The sequence below is a fragment of the Panulirus ornatus genome, chromosome 61 (genome assembly GCF_036320965.1).
Source record: "Panulirus ornatus isolate Po-2019 chromosome 61, ASM3632096v1, whole genome shotgun sequence".
Lineage (NCBI taxonomy): Eukaryota > Metazoa > Arthropoda > Malacostraca > Decapoda > Palinuridae > Panulirus > Panulirus ornatus.
In genome coordinates, this window is record NC_092284.1 from 1,561,230 (window position 1) to 1,576,991 (window position 15,762).

General features: G+C 37.6%; 1 protein-coding gene across 6 annotated transcripts in view; it reads right to left on the minus strand.

Moving 5' to 3' along the window:
• The window catches only part of Mkk4 (MAP kinase kinase 4), a 51,882-nt gene extending 37,799 nt beyond the window's left edge, over nt 1-14,083 (minus strand). For 3 of the 6 annotated variants that reach the window (XM_071696720.1, XM_071696719.1, XM_071696718.1), the window contains exons 1-3: nt 13,815-14,083; nt 10,584-10,692; nt 1,263-1,652 (exon numbers count right to left, since the gene is read on the minus strand). In XM_071696720.1, the coding sequence (XP_071552821.1) occupies nt 1,263-1,652; nt 10,584-10,692; nt 13,815-13,887 (572 nt within the window). In that variant the 5' untranslated portion in view covers nt 13,888-14,083. The remainder of the gene's footprint in view (nt 1-1,262; nt 1,653-10,583; nt 10,693-13,814) is intronic. The other 3 variants (XM_071696721.1, XM_071696722.1, XM_071696723.1) reach the window with 3 other exon arrangements.
• Between the last annotated feature and the right edge of the window lie 1,679 nt (nt 14,084-15,762).

Genomic DNA, 15,762 nt, shown 5'->3' on the forward strand with positions numbered 1-15,762 from the left:
TCACATGCACACATCCACTCTCTCAATGTTATATGTAATGCACTGAAACCACTGCCCCCATCCAGCCAAGCCACAGAAACCATACGAGAGTTTCTCTCATCAAACATGGCACCTATCTCACTTTTTCTCATGCTGATTACATCCATGCACATTCACACATCTGAAGAGAGAAAATTTTTGTTTGTGGGTAGATTTCCAGCCACTCATGTGTATACGAGGTAAAAAGGAATAACAGCAACCTGGGCCAGGGAGAGGACTGTGTTGTGATATGACGGTATAAATTTCTATGCCTAATTGCTTCTCTCGCCTTAGAAAGGTAGCATCAGGAACAAATCAACAATGCTGTCATTTGCACAACCCACTCTCTAGCTGTAACATATAATGTACTGAAGGAGAAACCTATCGTCTACAGCGAAGCCCCACAGTCTGTTGCATAGTTTACCTTAATGCTTCTTATGAATTGGTTAAGTCGTTTAACAGCATGTCTTCTCCCATATTCCTTATCAAACCAAATAATTCTATCCCTTGCATGCCCCTCACTCTCCTTCACTGCATATCCTTCTCAGCCTTTCCCTCTCCCTTCCTCCTTCCACTTCTGACATAATGACCCTGTCTTTCTTTGCTCCTCTTTTCCACAAGCCTGAAACATTTCATTACAACCTGTTCAGCTCTCTCAAATAGACTACATTTAGTACTACTCTTCCCTCTTACAATGTCATTCTTTACATGATCAACTCATCTCACACTAGATATCAATCCATGTATTCATATTCTAAAACATCCATATCATTCCTTTCTTTTGAAGACTATCCAACAGATAATTTGTAACTTCCAGTTACTTTAAGAAAAACTCTAACCACTGTAAATGTGATCACTGCAATTAACAGAAGGAAAATTATAGCAATGATACTGTGGACTATGATGCCAAACTGATATGACACCCTCAAATTATCTACAGTTAGTATCATGGAAGCCATATCAAAAACCATCAATGTTAGTTCACGTCAAACTTCGGGTCAATAGCCTTTGGGCGAGTATACGTCTGTTATGTCTCTGTTTTGGTTGAGAGGCACTCACCGAGCAAAAGGCTTCAACCACATAATATTAATAAAGATGAATCTATTGTTAGTCAGTCCCATACCACTAAACTGGTGAAGTGTAAAGTTTTCAGCTTCAAATATTCACAGAAACTGTGAAAAGCTAACTTCTATCAATGCTTATGAATTAACTTAATCAAGCAAAACCCCGCTGTAGTTCTTCACCTCTTGTGACTGCGGTCCCTATGGACATCATGATGAATCATGTGACGATGGTGCTGATTGTGGCTGGCGTGGTGGTTGTTGTGATGGTGGTGATGGTGATGGTGGTGAGGAGGGGGCAAGTGTAACACCAGGTGCTTCTTTTTGTGCTCCCGAAGATTCTGTGGGCCTCCTGAAGATGGGTTGACTGCTGTTGAAGGTGGCAAGCCAGGGCTGACTGTGACAGTGACAGGAGCAGTGCTGGAGGTGGCGGTAGCAGTGTTGCCACTTCTACTGCTTGATGGTGAGGACACTGTGGAGCTTTCAGAAGATGAAATACATGTTGCCACCTGTGCATTGGCTCTGTTGCTGACAACGATTTTGGGCAGAGGAGGTACTGGTGGTGGTGGTGGCCTTGAATATTGGTAGAAATTTGGTGGTGATAAATACTCAACACACTATTTGAATATTAAGTCTTGTTTAACTTGCCTATGAATCATGCTTCAGGACAGATCGTGGGCAGGGCTAACTGCACAACTAATGAGCTACTAACATATTAACCTGACAATCGCAAAATTTCTTGGATATCAAATACTCAAACGGTGAGCTCCTAATCAAGGTATTTACACTATATTGAAAAACATTCTAATTCTACTTAAATACTGACCACTACTTCCATTTTCAGCAAAATGAATAAAAGAAAGTCCTATGATTACTTAGACAAAATCAGTATATTACTATAACAGTCCATGGAAAGGCAGATTTCATACTTATGTAATATCTAGTTTTAAATCACAAAAATTAAGACTAAAACTTCAAAATCATACAGGCATCTTTATTAATCCATTATCATTAACTCCACAGCAGATATACAGAGTAAACCAAGTACAGACAGCCCCTTGGATTACTTGCTTGTATCCGTCTCCAATGAGCTAATTTCAACTAATCTTTCCAGACTACTATAACATCTCACGCGCAGTCACTCTGCACATCAAGCTGAATTATCAAAAAAGACTAACTTCATTTTCACATTTCCAGCCAAGCACTAACATTTCCACTGTATGTACTGTACAATCATACACCACTCCCCTGCAATTCTTATACTCATGAAATAAGCTTTGCCTTCTAAAGTTCACTCACTAAATCTACCCATCCTTGGTGACTTCAGCCACAGTACAATACAGCTTTTTTACCCAACCTAACACCAGTCTTATGTCTGAAATACTTACACCATCTTGACAGTCTTTATCAATCTATACACTTTTCCTATGGTTTACTGACATAATGTATCTTTTTTTATATATCCTTATTCTATACTCTGTTTCCCTAATTCCTAACAGAATAAGACAATTTTTTTATATCCTTATTCTATACTCTGTTTCCCTAATTCCTAACAGAATAAGACAATATACTGATCTACTTTTATGAACTTTACTACACTCTATTTATGAAAACTAAGGTTTCTTAACCATACATAATAGTTGGGGCACATATTTCACCATGCAGTCTTCTTGCACATATGACATTTCTCATTTGCAAATGATCTCTGAGCATCTCCAATTACTCTTGCATATCCACTCTCAATGTGAGTCTTCCACATTCAACCCTCTTCTGCATCTTAGACATTGTTTTGCCATGAATGCCAATCTATTCAAAAAACAAGAACCTTGCTTTTTATTCACGTCAACTTCCAAAATCACTATGCTATTTAGACTACCGTCAAAAGTTGAGAGACTTCATCTACATAACCTTGAATGAAGACAGATGCATGAAAATAAATGCATAACAACAAAGGGAATCAAAAAAAAAAAAAAATTGTAATACAATCATCTTAATATGGAAGAATCATTAATCAAACCTTCAATACTACCTTGGAACATACCAAAAAGATTCCAAACAAAATTCTTTCAATGTCCAGCAAAAAGATATGAAAAGAATACCATATCCAATGTTCTGCACAGCAAAATAAAAACAAATGGTGCGGAATAATTACAAAAATGTTTTCAAGAAAACTAGACAAATGGCAACAAACTATTCCAAAGGAGTCCAAAACTGACAACTATGCAATGTGCGTGACAGGAGAGAGTAACCATATTATCAAACAAGTGGTGTACTCTGTGATGCTACAAGCTAGCCCTGCCTCATGGCAAAATCTCATTGTAAGTATTCATAGGTACATAGGCATATATTTCTAAACTGTCGGCCCATTTCATCCAAGTCTTTCTCTAATAAGAAAATAGCAGCAGCATTAACATAAAAATGCTGCATCTTCCACTCTGTTCCATCACAGTTCATTTGTATCTCATACTTTCACCTTGTTCTTAATTGTCACATGCCTCATTAATAAAAACATCAGAGAATCAAGACAAAATTTTAAAGCCCTGACATCTAACCAGTCTCATTTCACTCATTCATACTTCTGTTTCACTTAAACATCTTTGAAACACACTACAGAGCCAAAACATTCCAAAGACTTTCCATCACTTTCACCATATACAAAATTTTTGTAATGCCATACATACTGCATACCTGATGATACAGACTCTTGTTAGCTACACTCTTCCCCACAGATATGCCTGTAAACAAGCTTCCATGTTGATGGCTGATGGCCTGGTCAATCAGGATGTTTGTTACAGTAAGTGTCCACTTATCAAAAACATTTTGAAAAGCAACTTAGCTGGTACAGTACACCTTAGAAGATGCTATTCAGTTGTGAAGAAGTCCAAGAATCTTTGTAAGGTGTTTCTGGAACAATATTTACCTCTGACATTTACGTTATATTCTACAATGTTTCAGTTAGCCTCTATGCATTTCATGAGAAATGAATTTTTGCTCTCTACCCAGTTTGTCATTCTAGCAAGACATTTTGCACACACGTCAGGAACTCAGCATTTAACAATTTTCTACATATATATCATGATATACCAGTATTACAATAGTAGTTTCTGGTTTCAGAAAGCTGCACATGACAGCTTGAGACTGGATGTGTGCAAAGAGGCAGATGTTCCCAACACTACCTTACTAAGGTGAAAAAGGCATTTAGGTTTGAAAAAATAATTAATCTAAATCTCTCGTGTCTATTTTTAGATGATTATACTTTCTGAGCTTTAACCTTTGTCCCAGTAATCATTATATGTCTTACTGAATTAATGTGAGCAACAAAATACCCAATGTAATAAAATAAGAATGGACATAAGCACTGCTCAATCCTGCAGAAATACAATTAGGTAAATTAGTTATTGTATACTCTAAAGGTAAAAAAGTGCACATGAACGAAATCTAATTTCAATAAAAGACAACAGGATATGATAGAGATGATGCTAAGAGGAGGAAATTTAGTACTATTGGTGACCTGCATAAGCTACAAAGAGTTTAAATGAGGAATTATATTTTGCTACAGCTGAAATCATAGCCTTAAAAAATAAAATAGAAATGAGATAAAAAAAAGTGCAATAAGAAATTTTCCTGTATAGCAAAGAAAAATGAGAAAGAAATCTAATGGTATTTTCTAATTATCATACACCATGGAACCAAACGCAGAAAACACACTATGAAACACTGATGAGTTATGGCTATCAGTGTTCTTGTGCTTCAGGGCTACAGCAACGAAGAAGGAAGGGGTATGAAGAATAGAGATTACTAAGGAATGAAATATAAAAAAGTTATAAATAAAATGAATGTTTAGGAATAAAGAATTTGGATAAGAAAATAAGATATAAAAAATGTAGTGCAATACAACCAGCAACAGAGCACTGGGTTTTCAAGGACGTCAATGACAGCATGAGAGAGACACCTGGAAACTTTATATCAATGAAGGTATACGTGCAAGGAATGAAAGATGGAATGAGAAAATTACGATAAAAGGTAACTAATAACAAAAAAGCACCAAACGAAAATGAAATGATAAGGAACTGGAAGAACAGCAGGAATGATATGATAAAGAGATGGATATATGAAAAGGAATGAAGGATAATCAACAGTGCGATAGTTATATAAAAAATAGAGGGTGATGAGATATAAACAACAAAGGGTAAGAAATAGAAACTAAAAGAGTAGCAAATAAATCTCATGAATAAGAGACAAGTAAATAATTAATGGCAAGGAATAAAGGCCAAGATCACATCAAGGATGAAATACATAGTAAAGAATAAAAGACAGCAAGACTGTGAAACAACACGTAGGCTTAAATGGGTCTGATTTCAATTTAACAAGGAATTTTCAAAGGGTAATAACTACTAAATCTACTCCAAAGGTACTAATATCATTACTGAAATCACCTAAGATAATAAAGACTTAATGCTACACATCAAATATGGTCAAAATGCAATTATACTTCTAACTAAAATTACTAGGTAAACATCAGAAAATTTAGAAACATGATAAATTTACCAAATGGCAAACATGAATTAAAAGGACAATGATTCAATTTTTTCCAAGATCTTCAAATCTACTAATAATAGCCAATTATTATGTTGAAATCTACTCACATTCACTTAAGTACAAACCAAATCTGGCTAAAATCCAGAGACTTCTCTTTAGAGTTCCATATATACGAAAAAGCTTAAGGACCAAAAATTGCCAAAACTTGAAAATATACATAAAACCTTGATGGCATTCAAACTTATCCAAAATCTTATTGACAATGTCTTAAACCCTACTGCGCTAAATTCAAACTACCAACCAAGCAAAGTTTACATGCATATAACACTTATAAATCACGGTCATAATGATCTGGTCTAAGTATAGCTGATAGCTAATTCTCTAGATGTTATAGCTTAAATACCATAAACATCTCTAGAAGGATGATAAATATGTCACAATACAGACAAGACAGATGAGCATTCCAATTCATATTTCTTAGGACAATGCCTTTTCTTAAATCGGCTGAAACCTATGGGTATCTATTAATCTTAATCCATAAGCACGAAGGGGCTTCCTCAAATGACAGGTACACTTACCACAAAAAATTCAATCTGCATAAAATCTTCTAGACAGCATACCTTGTGTTTAATTTCAGCAAAATCCATTGATATTCAAAAAGTTTTCTTTTAACACGAGAATCCTGTACTGAACTTTTCGTTTGTCTGAGAGATGATGGTTAGATAAGACTATGACTACAGACAATGGGGAAAAGATAATGATAATAGCTCATTGAGCCCCTGACTAACTGATAAAAGATAAAGAGTTAAAAGAAAAGACATCCCTGGTGAAGGGTAATCGATAAACAATGAAAAATATAGCATCCAGGATCAAGGTCAATAGCTACATCAAAAGATGAGATAAAAAGTGAAGGATGACAGGTAAAAGCCATAGATAAGACACTGATAGCTGAGATATCTAAGCTAAAGCATATTAGTGGGGAAGACGAATAAACGAGTCAAGTGAATTCCTCAAACTGCAAATGTTCAAAAACAGAGTTGTAACAGACTGACATTCCAGACTCCAACTACACCCATCCCCTGCTTTATGTGGGGGTTATATTCTGGGAAAACCTTACACAAAGAGAAATCGCATATAGCAAACCAATAACTTGCAGAGAAAAACTGGATGTGTGCATCAACTTCAAAGTCAGCACAAGGAGATTCTTCTGTTTCCTTCATATTATGTAGCTCTGACATTACATAAAATTATCTAGCCATCCTTTACTTGCATGAAATGGCTGTGGCTCAACTACACTTTTGCCGTCTTTACATAAATGCTGAAGATTGCTAAGGCTGCATTTATTTCATCTTTTCCCTTGTGGTTACCTTGGCAAACAGTTGTGGACCACAGCATTTTGAATTTTCTCTGCATTTTTCTGTACACTGCAGACTGTTGATTCACTCAGGCTGTAAGCACACCCAAGCACTGACACTCCCATGCCAGCATCAGTGCACTGTAAGATTTCTAGCTTCAATTCTATGGTCAAAGAGGTTCTTTTTCGTTTAATTGCTGATTCTAGGGTTGAAGATGTTGCTGGATACTTGGATGCCATATCAACGAAGAAACATAATGGGTGGCAGGGAAATCACACTAGAAGGTAGACCCAAATCACATAAGTAACACAGATCTGTGGTAACTGTGAGACTGATCCAAAAGCAGGAATGTGGCACACTCCACCCAGGACCCACACTTACTCCACCTGCCAACCCTCAATGGAGTTTGCGGCACTTTCTACCATGCTGATGCTCCCTCACTAGCATCAGCACATTGTTAGATTTCTAGCTTTGTTTCTAAGGTCAAAGAGGTTCTCATCCAAATAACTACTGGTTCTGGGGTAGAAGTTGCTGGACATTTGGATGCTACATTGGTAAATACAAACACAGCGGGTGGCAGGAAAAAAAGGACATTTACAGGCATACCCAAATTTCACAAGTAGCAAAGATCCGCATACAACAGTGGCAACTGCAAGTCTGACCCACTGGCAGGAACATGGCATGCTCTACTCATGACCCATATTTACTCCACCCATCAACCCTCAATGAAAATTTGGCACACTTTCTCCCACACATATCCGCACAGCAGCAAACTTTGACCACATAAAAAAGGAACTGGTAGAATTAAGTTCCTCACATAATAGCAAAATCACAGACAGTGATCCCACATAATGCGAGGATGGGTGTATTTGTTATTCAACGTATCTGTTTACATTAAATAATCATTCTGAACAGGAAAGCATTTGTACCTGTGATCATAACCTTCCAATTTCGGAAAAATTGGAATGAGTAAATGAAGATAATTTTTGAATCTACATGATAATTTGTAAGTAATATCTCAGTTGAACTATCTCGTATGGGCACATGCCACCCATTGAAAGAGGGACAGGGGAAAAAACAATAGCTTTTGCAATACACGAGGTGTCATAGGTAAAGTTCCCAATTCACAACACATGAAATATGGGGTTCAAGCCTGCAAACAGGCAAAGTTCATATGACATTTTTAGCTAATGTAAGCACAGAACCAGTCACTCTTATAATTGCCCAGCTACCTAACTCTTCATCTGGGAATGCCACTTTACAAAAGTGGGAGATATCATAAAGGTTTCAGTATTCTATACTATGTCCAAGAACAGTTTAATTTCAATATAGCACTAGTATTGAGTTTAAACAGATTCAAGGCTACTGGGCATCTCATTATTAAAACCTATGAATGCAACATGTATTATTATTTTTGTATATTATCATTTTGCTTTGTCGCTCTCCCGCGTTTGCGAGGTAGCGCAAGGAAACAGACGAAAGAATGGCCCAACCCACCCACATACACATTTACATGTGTATGTGGGTGGGTTGGGCCATTCTTTTGTCTGTTTCCTTGTGCTACCTCGCTAACGCAGGAGACAGCGACAAAGCAAAGTAATAATAATAAAAAAAATGAATGTAACAACCAAATTTGAAAGATGGTCCACAAAACTATATCATTCTGACTCTTTAGTCCTTGCAACTAAAATAAAAATAAAACAGATAACATAATAAATGAAATATATTAGCATGGAGAGGTTCATGCAATACAAAGCTGTATTCCTGGGTCATCTAAGGTACGACCTGGAAGCCAAGTGAGCAGTGAACAGCTGACAACTCCTTATGCATGTTTCCAATCCTTATTTCTTTCTCAAAGAGATCAAGATAACTTTTTCCATTGTCCTCATAGTAGGTTTACATTCATATTCTCAAGACACCTATTGTATATCAAACATTGATCTTGAATGAAAATCAAAAGGGAAACATCTGCTTACAAATTACCACTGTAAATACCATGAATTCAATTCTACACTGAATAGCTAATTTCATGAAGTTGCAACGGTGGTGAAGAAACTGTGATGGTAGGTGTATAAAGTAACCCAGAATCTGTAGCGATGGCAGTGAGTTCATTATGGTAACACTATGTGAAAATACAAAACTGCAGTGATGAGAGAATTCTGTAATGTCAGTTACTTTACAGTGATTTTGCAGTAAACCTAGAAACTGTACTGATGATACTGTAGTGCTCGCCACAATTTCATAGTAATGATGGTGATCTTATGATGTCGAATTTGTAATGACAGTGATGACTCTAAACAGAAACCATGATTCTACAGTCACCTTGAAGACTTGGGGCTTATATCAATAACCAGAATAACAATGATAAGAAGGTAACATACGTATTGTACGAAGCGCATTTGGTAGAATCTTTTTGTAAATCTTACTTTTTAGTTAAGTACTAGTAAACTAATGTTACCGCTCTTGCGCTATCGTTCACTGTATTGAATTCAACACTCAGTTCAATGGCCAACTTGAATTTCAATATATATAAGCTTTTCCTTGTTTCCCACCCCAGATGACTAGCAAATTCTGGTTGGTTGGGATGCATTTCTTTACTGCTTTATGGTTTACAACATTAGTTTTGAAAATGAAAACAACACTGTCCTCACCTTTTTAATTACTTTATCTAGCAAAAATGCCCCTATTAAGCAAGGTAATGCATGTCTCCTTGAAGTTATTTGCTGTGGTAAGCTTGTGTTGAATATTTTGCAGCATTCATGAACGGTTCTTCCACAACTAATCATTCCCTTCACCAAAGAAGGCTTCTTACAGTGCCCAATGAAGTAGTATCTAATATCAACTTAACAAGTCTCAAGGGCAAAAGCCACAAAGATTTGGATATTTTAATTTCTTTTTTTATCAGAATCACACCAAAATTGGATTCATAAAAGCATCCCCAACAGACAGCCATCAAAACAGGCAATGAAATGAGCTACAAAGGATGACTAAAACTTGAAAGCAATCTAAACACGATGCTTCCATGTACAAAGAGCATCAACTTCTACTTACAAAAGGATAATCCTAATAAATTTGCTTGAGAGATTCTGAAGGTTGATATAACAGGCTTACAGACATCATGCTCTTGAATCCGACCCAGTTCACAAAAGCACATTCACAGTAGGTACAAAAGGCAATAAGATGCTTTGGTTATAAAGTAAATTTTCTTGAAATTCTTAATACAAAAAAGTTCAAACTTTGGAAGGGAGATCACACCTTCCCACATTCTCTCTAATCGGTCACTACATTGCCTTACTTAGCTGCATTGCGACCAATTAAACTTCACAAAAATTGCTTTGCAGTTCCTAGGCCAAACAGACCCTGCTCCACAATTCCACAAAAAATTTCTATGACAATCCCTACTTAAAGAAACCTACCACTTTAGACATTCTAACAGTGAGTGTGTGTGATCTGCAATAAAGAGAGCAAATAACTTTTTATAACTTAAACAAATTCTTTCACAAGAATCAAAATTATCCAAAGAAAAATTACATGAAATCATTTCCCAAAACTAATGAGCTCCTTATGTATAATGAACTAATATCAATATTAATATTTGAATAAAGCTTACATTTGTGTAGTCGGGTACCCCGACGCAGGGAATTCCAATTTATTGTGTGGACGGTCATTGGTTGGTCTTCCCTGAGCTGGGAATGCCAGACGGAGGTTACTTCGACGCCCTGGAATAAAAAAGGAAAAAAAATTAAAGCAGAACACACAATAGATAATCTTGTTCATTATATTTCTTAACAATCAGACTTTGAGAAACCCTCAAAATATTTTCTTAAAAGATGGTCAATTACCTTGTAAAGATTTTACATACTTCATCATACCCTGACAGAAAAATGGCATATCAAACAAAATTTCAACACAGGCTAGTTATACCCCTAAGCCAAGTTCAGTGCTACCCCATAGAGAAAGTACTGAAAAAAGAAACAAAAAATCAGGCTCATAAAATGTAAAAAAATCATGTTTTCTAAAGAATCTAAACAAATCAGAATAAAAATGCAGTTTCTTTGGTGAGACAAGTCTTGACCAAATTCTGAGAGAGCTAGCACTTGGAAATGTGCAGTAGTACAACATTTCTGCCTAAAAAGAAACACTGTTGGAGTTCCTGCAGTGGACAGGAAGGTGGCCATGTCCAATAGGAAGGATCACAAGTCAAGAATTCTATGTGGTGATGTGTGCATCTTTTGTGGGGTGAGACCAGGACGATTCTGAATGCTATCTTCTGTGTAATTTGCAGCTTTGTTACCTTGCTTTTGAGGTAGTGGATAAGCAAGCAGTTGTGGCATATTATAGTTTAGGGGAGGATTGAATAAATTGCTTGAATAGGATACTAAGGGATTTTTCCCCCAAATCTAGTACAGTAGCATTCTGAGAGCTCTTATTCTTTTTATGGTATTTGAGTTGTTGTTCGTGGTGAGGGAAGCAAATGTCATGTGATACTCAGCATGACTGGAGTTTGTTGATTTGGGGATGAACATTTAGTTTTATGGCAAGGGACAGGTTGAATTAATGTCTGTCTGGGGTTAAAATGTTAACTGGAGACTTGCGGGGACATAGATCTTCATGGATGGGTGAGTGTAGTGCATGATGTAATATGTTTGTTGTTACCTGCATTGCAATGAAGTAGAGTCTAAAGACATCAGCATATGAGAAAACTTTCACCCTGTGGTCTGCAGGTGGTAACAGAGGTCATGTAGACAAAATTAAAGTGGGCTGATGAAAGAAATGCTCCCTAGGGAACTCTACTGTAGTGCTTAAAGATTTTGAAGATGAAGTCCTTGAGCTTGACTCAGGCTGGGCAGCCAGGTATGATGGGCTAACCAGTTCTTGTCTTGGTTGTGAAAGTTAGTGGGGCATCTTAGTGTGAAGATGTATCAGAGTAAAGTGACAATATTTAGTTGATATCTTTTATCATTAATTCTGTGCAGAAGGGTGGTTGGTTGAAGCACTGTCTTTCTCAAGTGATCAGCATGGGATATCACGCCCTAATAAAGCCATCTCAAGTAAATGTAAAAGGAAAAGAAGTAAGATCTTAATCAAGGCTCTGCAGGTGTGTGTAGATCCAACTCTTAAAGGAAGAAACATTCTATGAACTGACAAAAGAAGGAAGAAAATTTCACAGCTTAGCTGTATGAAGAAAGCAGGAGATATCACAACAACCAATCCTCAAGTGGCTGATCTTCACTTGTAGAGAACTACAGAGAGGTGATGCCATGGGAATTAATGACATGGTGAGGTGTAGTACTGGAGTGACTGGGTCTAAAGATGAGATGAGGATCAGTTTTTAAGGAGTTTGGATACTAAAGATTGCAATCATATAGGTTGGAAGGAGAAGGGAGATATTACGTGATTTTGAGGGTTTCTGGATGGGTAATACACTGGCTAGCTTCCAAATGTTTGAGATTTTAATGTGTTAAGTCAAAGAAATGGTATAGGTAATACCAAGGACTTCAACAGACATATTAAGTCATATTTGGTCCTGCAGCAGATAAGGTACTGGTTGTACATGGTGCTGCAGAAGACATGGTATTGGTTGTACTTGGTGCTGTAACAGACTGGTTGCAATGTAGTGCAGAAACCAAAGTACTCGGGATACCTGGTGCTGCAGCAGACATGGTACTGGTCGAACATGGTGCTGCAGCAGACAGAATGCTGGGCAAAACTGGCACTGCAGCAGACGTTACAATTCTTAACTGGTGTTGCACCAGACATGGCAAGGAGTCGTATCTGGTGCAGCAACAAACATGTAATCGATCATACCTGGTGCTGTGCAAACATGGATAAAGGTTGTTCCTGGTGCAGCATCAGACAGGTAAAAGGTGGTACCTGGTACTACAAGAGACACGGTAAAAGGTAGTAGTACTTGGTGTGCACAAATGGGAAAAAAGGCTGTACTGGTGCAGAAGCAGACATAGTAAAGGGTCGTACCTGGTATTGCAGCAAACATGGTAAAGGGTTGTACCTTGTGCTACAGCAGACACAGTAAAGGGTCACATCTGGTGCTGCAGCAGGATATAGCAAAGGGTCGTACCTGGCACTGCGACAGACACTGTAAAGTGTCGAACCCGATGCTGTGGCAGTCGTGGTAAAGGGTCATACCTGGTGTTGCAGCAGACACAGTAAAGGGTCGTACCTGGTGCTGTAGCAGACATGTTAAAGGGTCATACCCGGTGCTGTGGCAGACATGCTGAAGGGTTATAGTTGATGCTGTAGCAGACATGGTAAAGGGTCGTACCTGGTGCTGCAGCAGACATGGTAAAGGGTCGTACCTGGTGCTGTGGCAGACACGGTAAGGGGTCGTACCTCGTGCTGTGGTAGACATGGTAAAGGGTCGTACCTGGTGCTGCAGCAGACATGGTAAAGGGTCGTACCTGGTGCTGCAGCAGACATGGTAAAGGGTCGTACCTGGTGCTGTGGCAGACATGGTAAAGGGTCGTACCTGGTGCTGCAGCAGACATGGTAAAGGGTCGTACCTGGTGCTGTGGCAGACATGGTAAAGGGTCGTACCTAAAGGGTCGTACCTGGTGCTGCAGCAGACATGGTAAAGGGTCGTACCTGGTGCTGTGGCAGACATGGTAAAGGGTCGTACCTGGTGCTGCAGCAGACATGGTAATGGGTCGTACCTGGTGCTGTGGCAGACATGGTAAAGGGTCGTAACTGGTGCTGTGGCAGACATGGTAAAGGGTCGTACCTGGTGCTGCAGCAGACATGGTAAAGGGTCGTACCTGGTGCTGTAGCAGACATGGTAAAGGGTCGTAACTGGTGCTGTGGCAGACATGGTAAAGGGTCGTACCTGGTGCTGCAGCAGACATGTTTAGGGACCCAGGCCTGTTGTTGTGTCCAGTTTGCTGAGGCTGCTCCGCCATCCTCTCAGGTCTAATATCCAGGCACTAACACGGATATGGGCGGCTTGTTATTCCTTCACGGTCCCAGAAGTTCCCATTTCCACTGTGGTTTCCGTCCTGAACCCCTCAGACACCACAAAAGTTCAGTAATAAGTACTGTAAGTTATCATCTTCCCCAGTTGTCAATAGCTCTGGCCTACCTCTGGATACGAGCTCAAAAGTATTTTTTTGGCGACCTTTCTCAAATTATATTCTCCTTATTATCTGATTATTTCTGATGCCCATCTACATGGGTGAAGTTGAAGTAAATATAATGTCTCGTATGTTACTTTGTGAGGAAAATAAACAGTTAGTTTTTATATCATAGGGAATATGAGCCCAAGCCTATTTTTAAAACTCAGTTATCAGTGTTTGGACCTGTTTGTTCACTATATATATATTTCTGAATATGATTTCTTTCTCTTTGAAGAGTTTTTATGATACAATGAACATTCTTGCAACATACTAGCCATAATTCTCAGAAGTACATAGCGTTTATGTCCTGTACTTTCTATTTTTAGAAGATTCGGTTAAGCAGTTAATTTTGCCCATTTTTTTCCCTGTATATTATATATTCTAGTCGACACATTGTTATAATATAATGAACATACATTAACCGGAGTCTCCAGGACACATACCACTTCCCACAGCTCAAAATATATATTGTTTAACTGAGATATAGCCATAATATAAACAACTATTCATATTTAAAGGACTCGGATTGAATTTTTAATTAACAATGTTTCATTTTGATGCATTCTTATTGGTATTACATGAAATTACATGTAATCCTATTCACTGTAGATTAGTCATAAAATATAAGAAAATATAATTAAAAGAAATGCTTATATACAATGGAATATCATTATATTAAGTTTCTGTATGTTAGCAATTTTGGATTTAGAGACATTATGTTTTCTCTATAAGAAAATAGAGAGAGGAATGGGTAGATCTTGAAAGTTTAACATATATTCAGTACTTTCTCAAATATCAAGTTGTTCTATAATAAGAAAGTAGGCCAACATGCTTGGAAAGATGTGGGAAAAAGAGTTAAAAGATGAATAACTGGAAATATGGTTTAGAAGAAGTTTATAATGGAAAGAAGTCACCAATAGGTTGCCTAAAGGTCATGTTCTGGGACCTATGTTGTTCATATCTATGGTATACAAGACCAGGTTTCTAGAGCAGTGACACCTTATTCTCCTGACCCACTCCACGTATATTATTACATCAATGTCTGTAATATGTATGGCTTTGACTGGTCACACATTACCTTGTGAGAGTTATCTTAAAAGGGTTGAAGGGTTATGATAAACCCAAGCACTTTGGACGAAAAATAAGCCTTTGTATTCTAATATTACTTCAATTGACGTAGATGATTTTGATGAACATGGGATAACTCATCAGCTTATATTTTTGATAAAACAAAAATATGAGCATAAACACATGTGACCACTTTCTGTTGCTTTTGAATGTTGTGCTTAGGTTCATAAGGTCTGTGTGCTTGTCTCTTACTGAAGGGAATTTTTATTCTTGGCTACTGTCTGCTCGGAGGAAGAGAGTGGTATAGTGGATATGAAGGTTGTACGGACGTTAAGGGCATAGTGAAGGTTGTGAAGATGACCTTTGACCTGAAATGCAAGGTAGGAGTGAATGGCCACTTAGGTCGAGGTGTAGCGAAGTTGAGGATATATATATATATATATATATATATATATATATATATATATATATATATATATATATATATATATATATATTTATTTATATATGAAGGTCATTCAATTGCTCGTGCTGTCTAAACAACCATGGAAATAGGAAATATTTGTGTTTTATGGCCACTTGGTGTAACTGCGA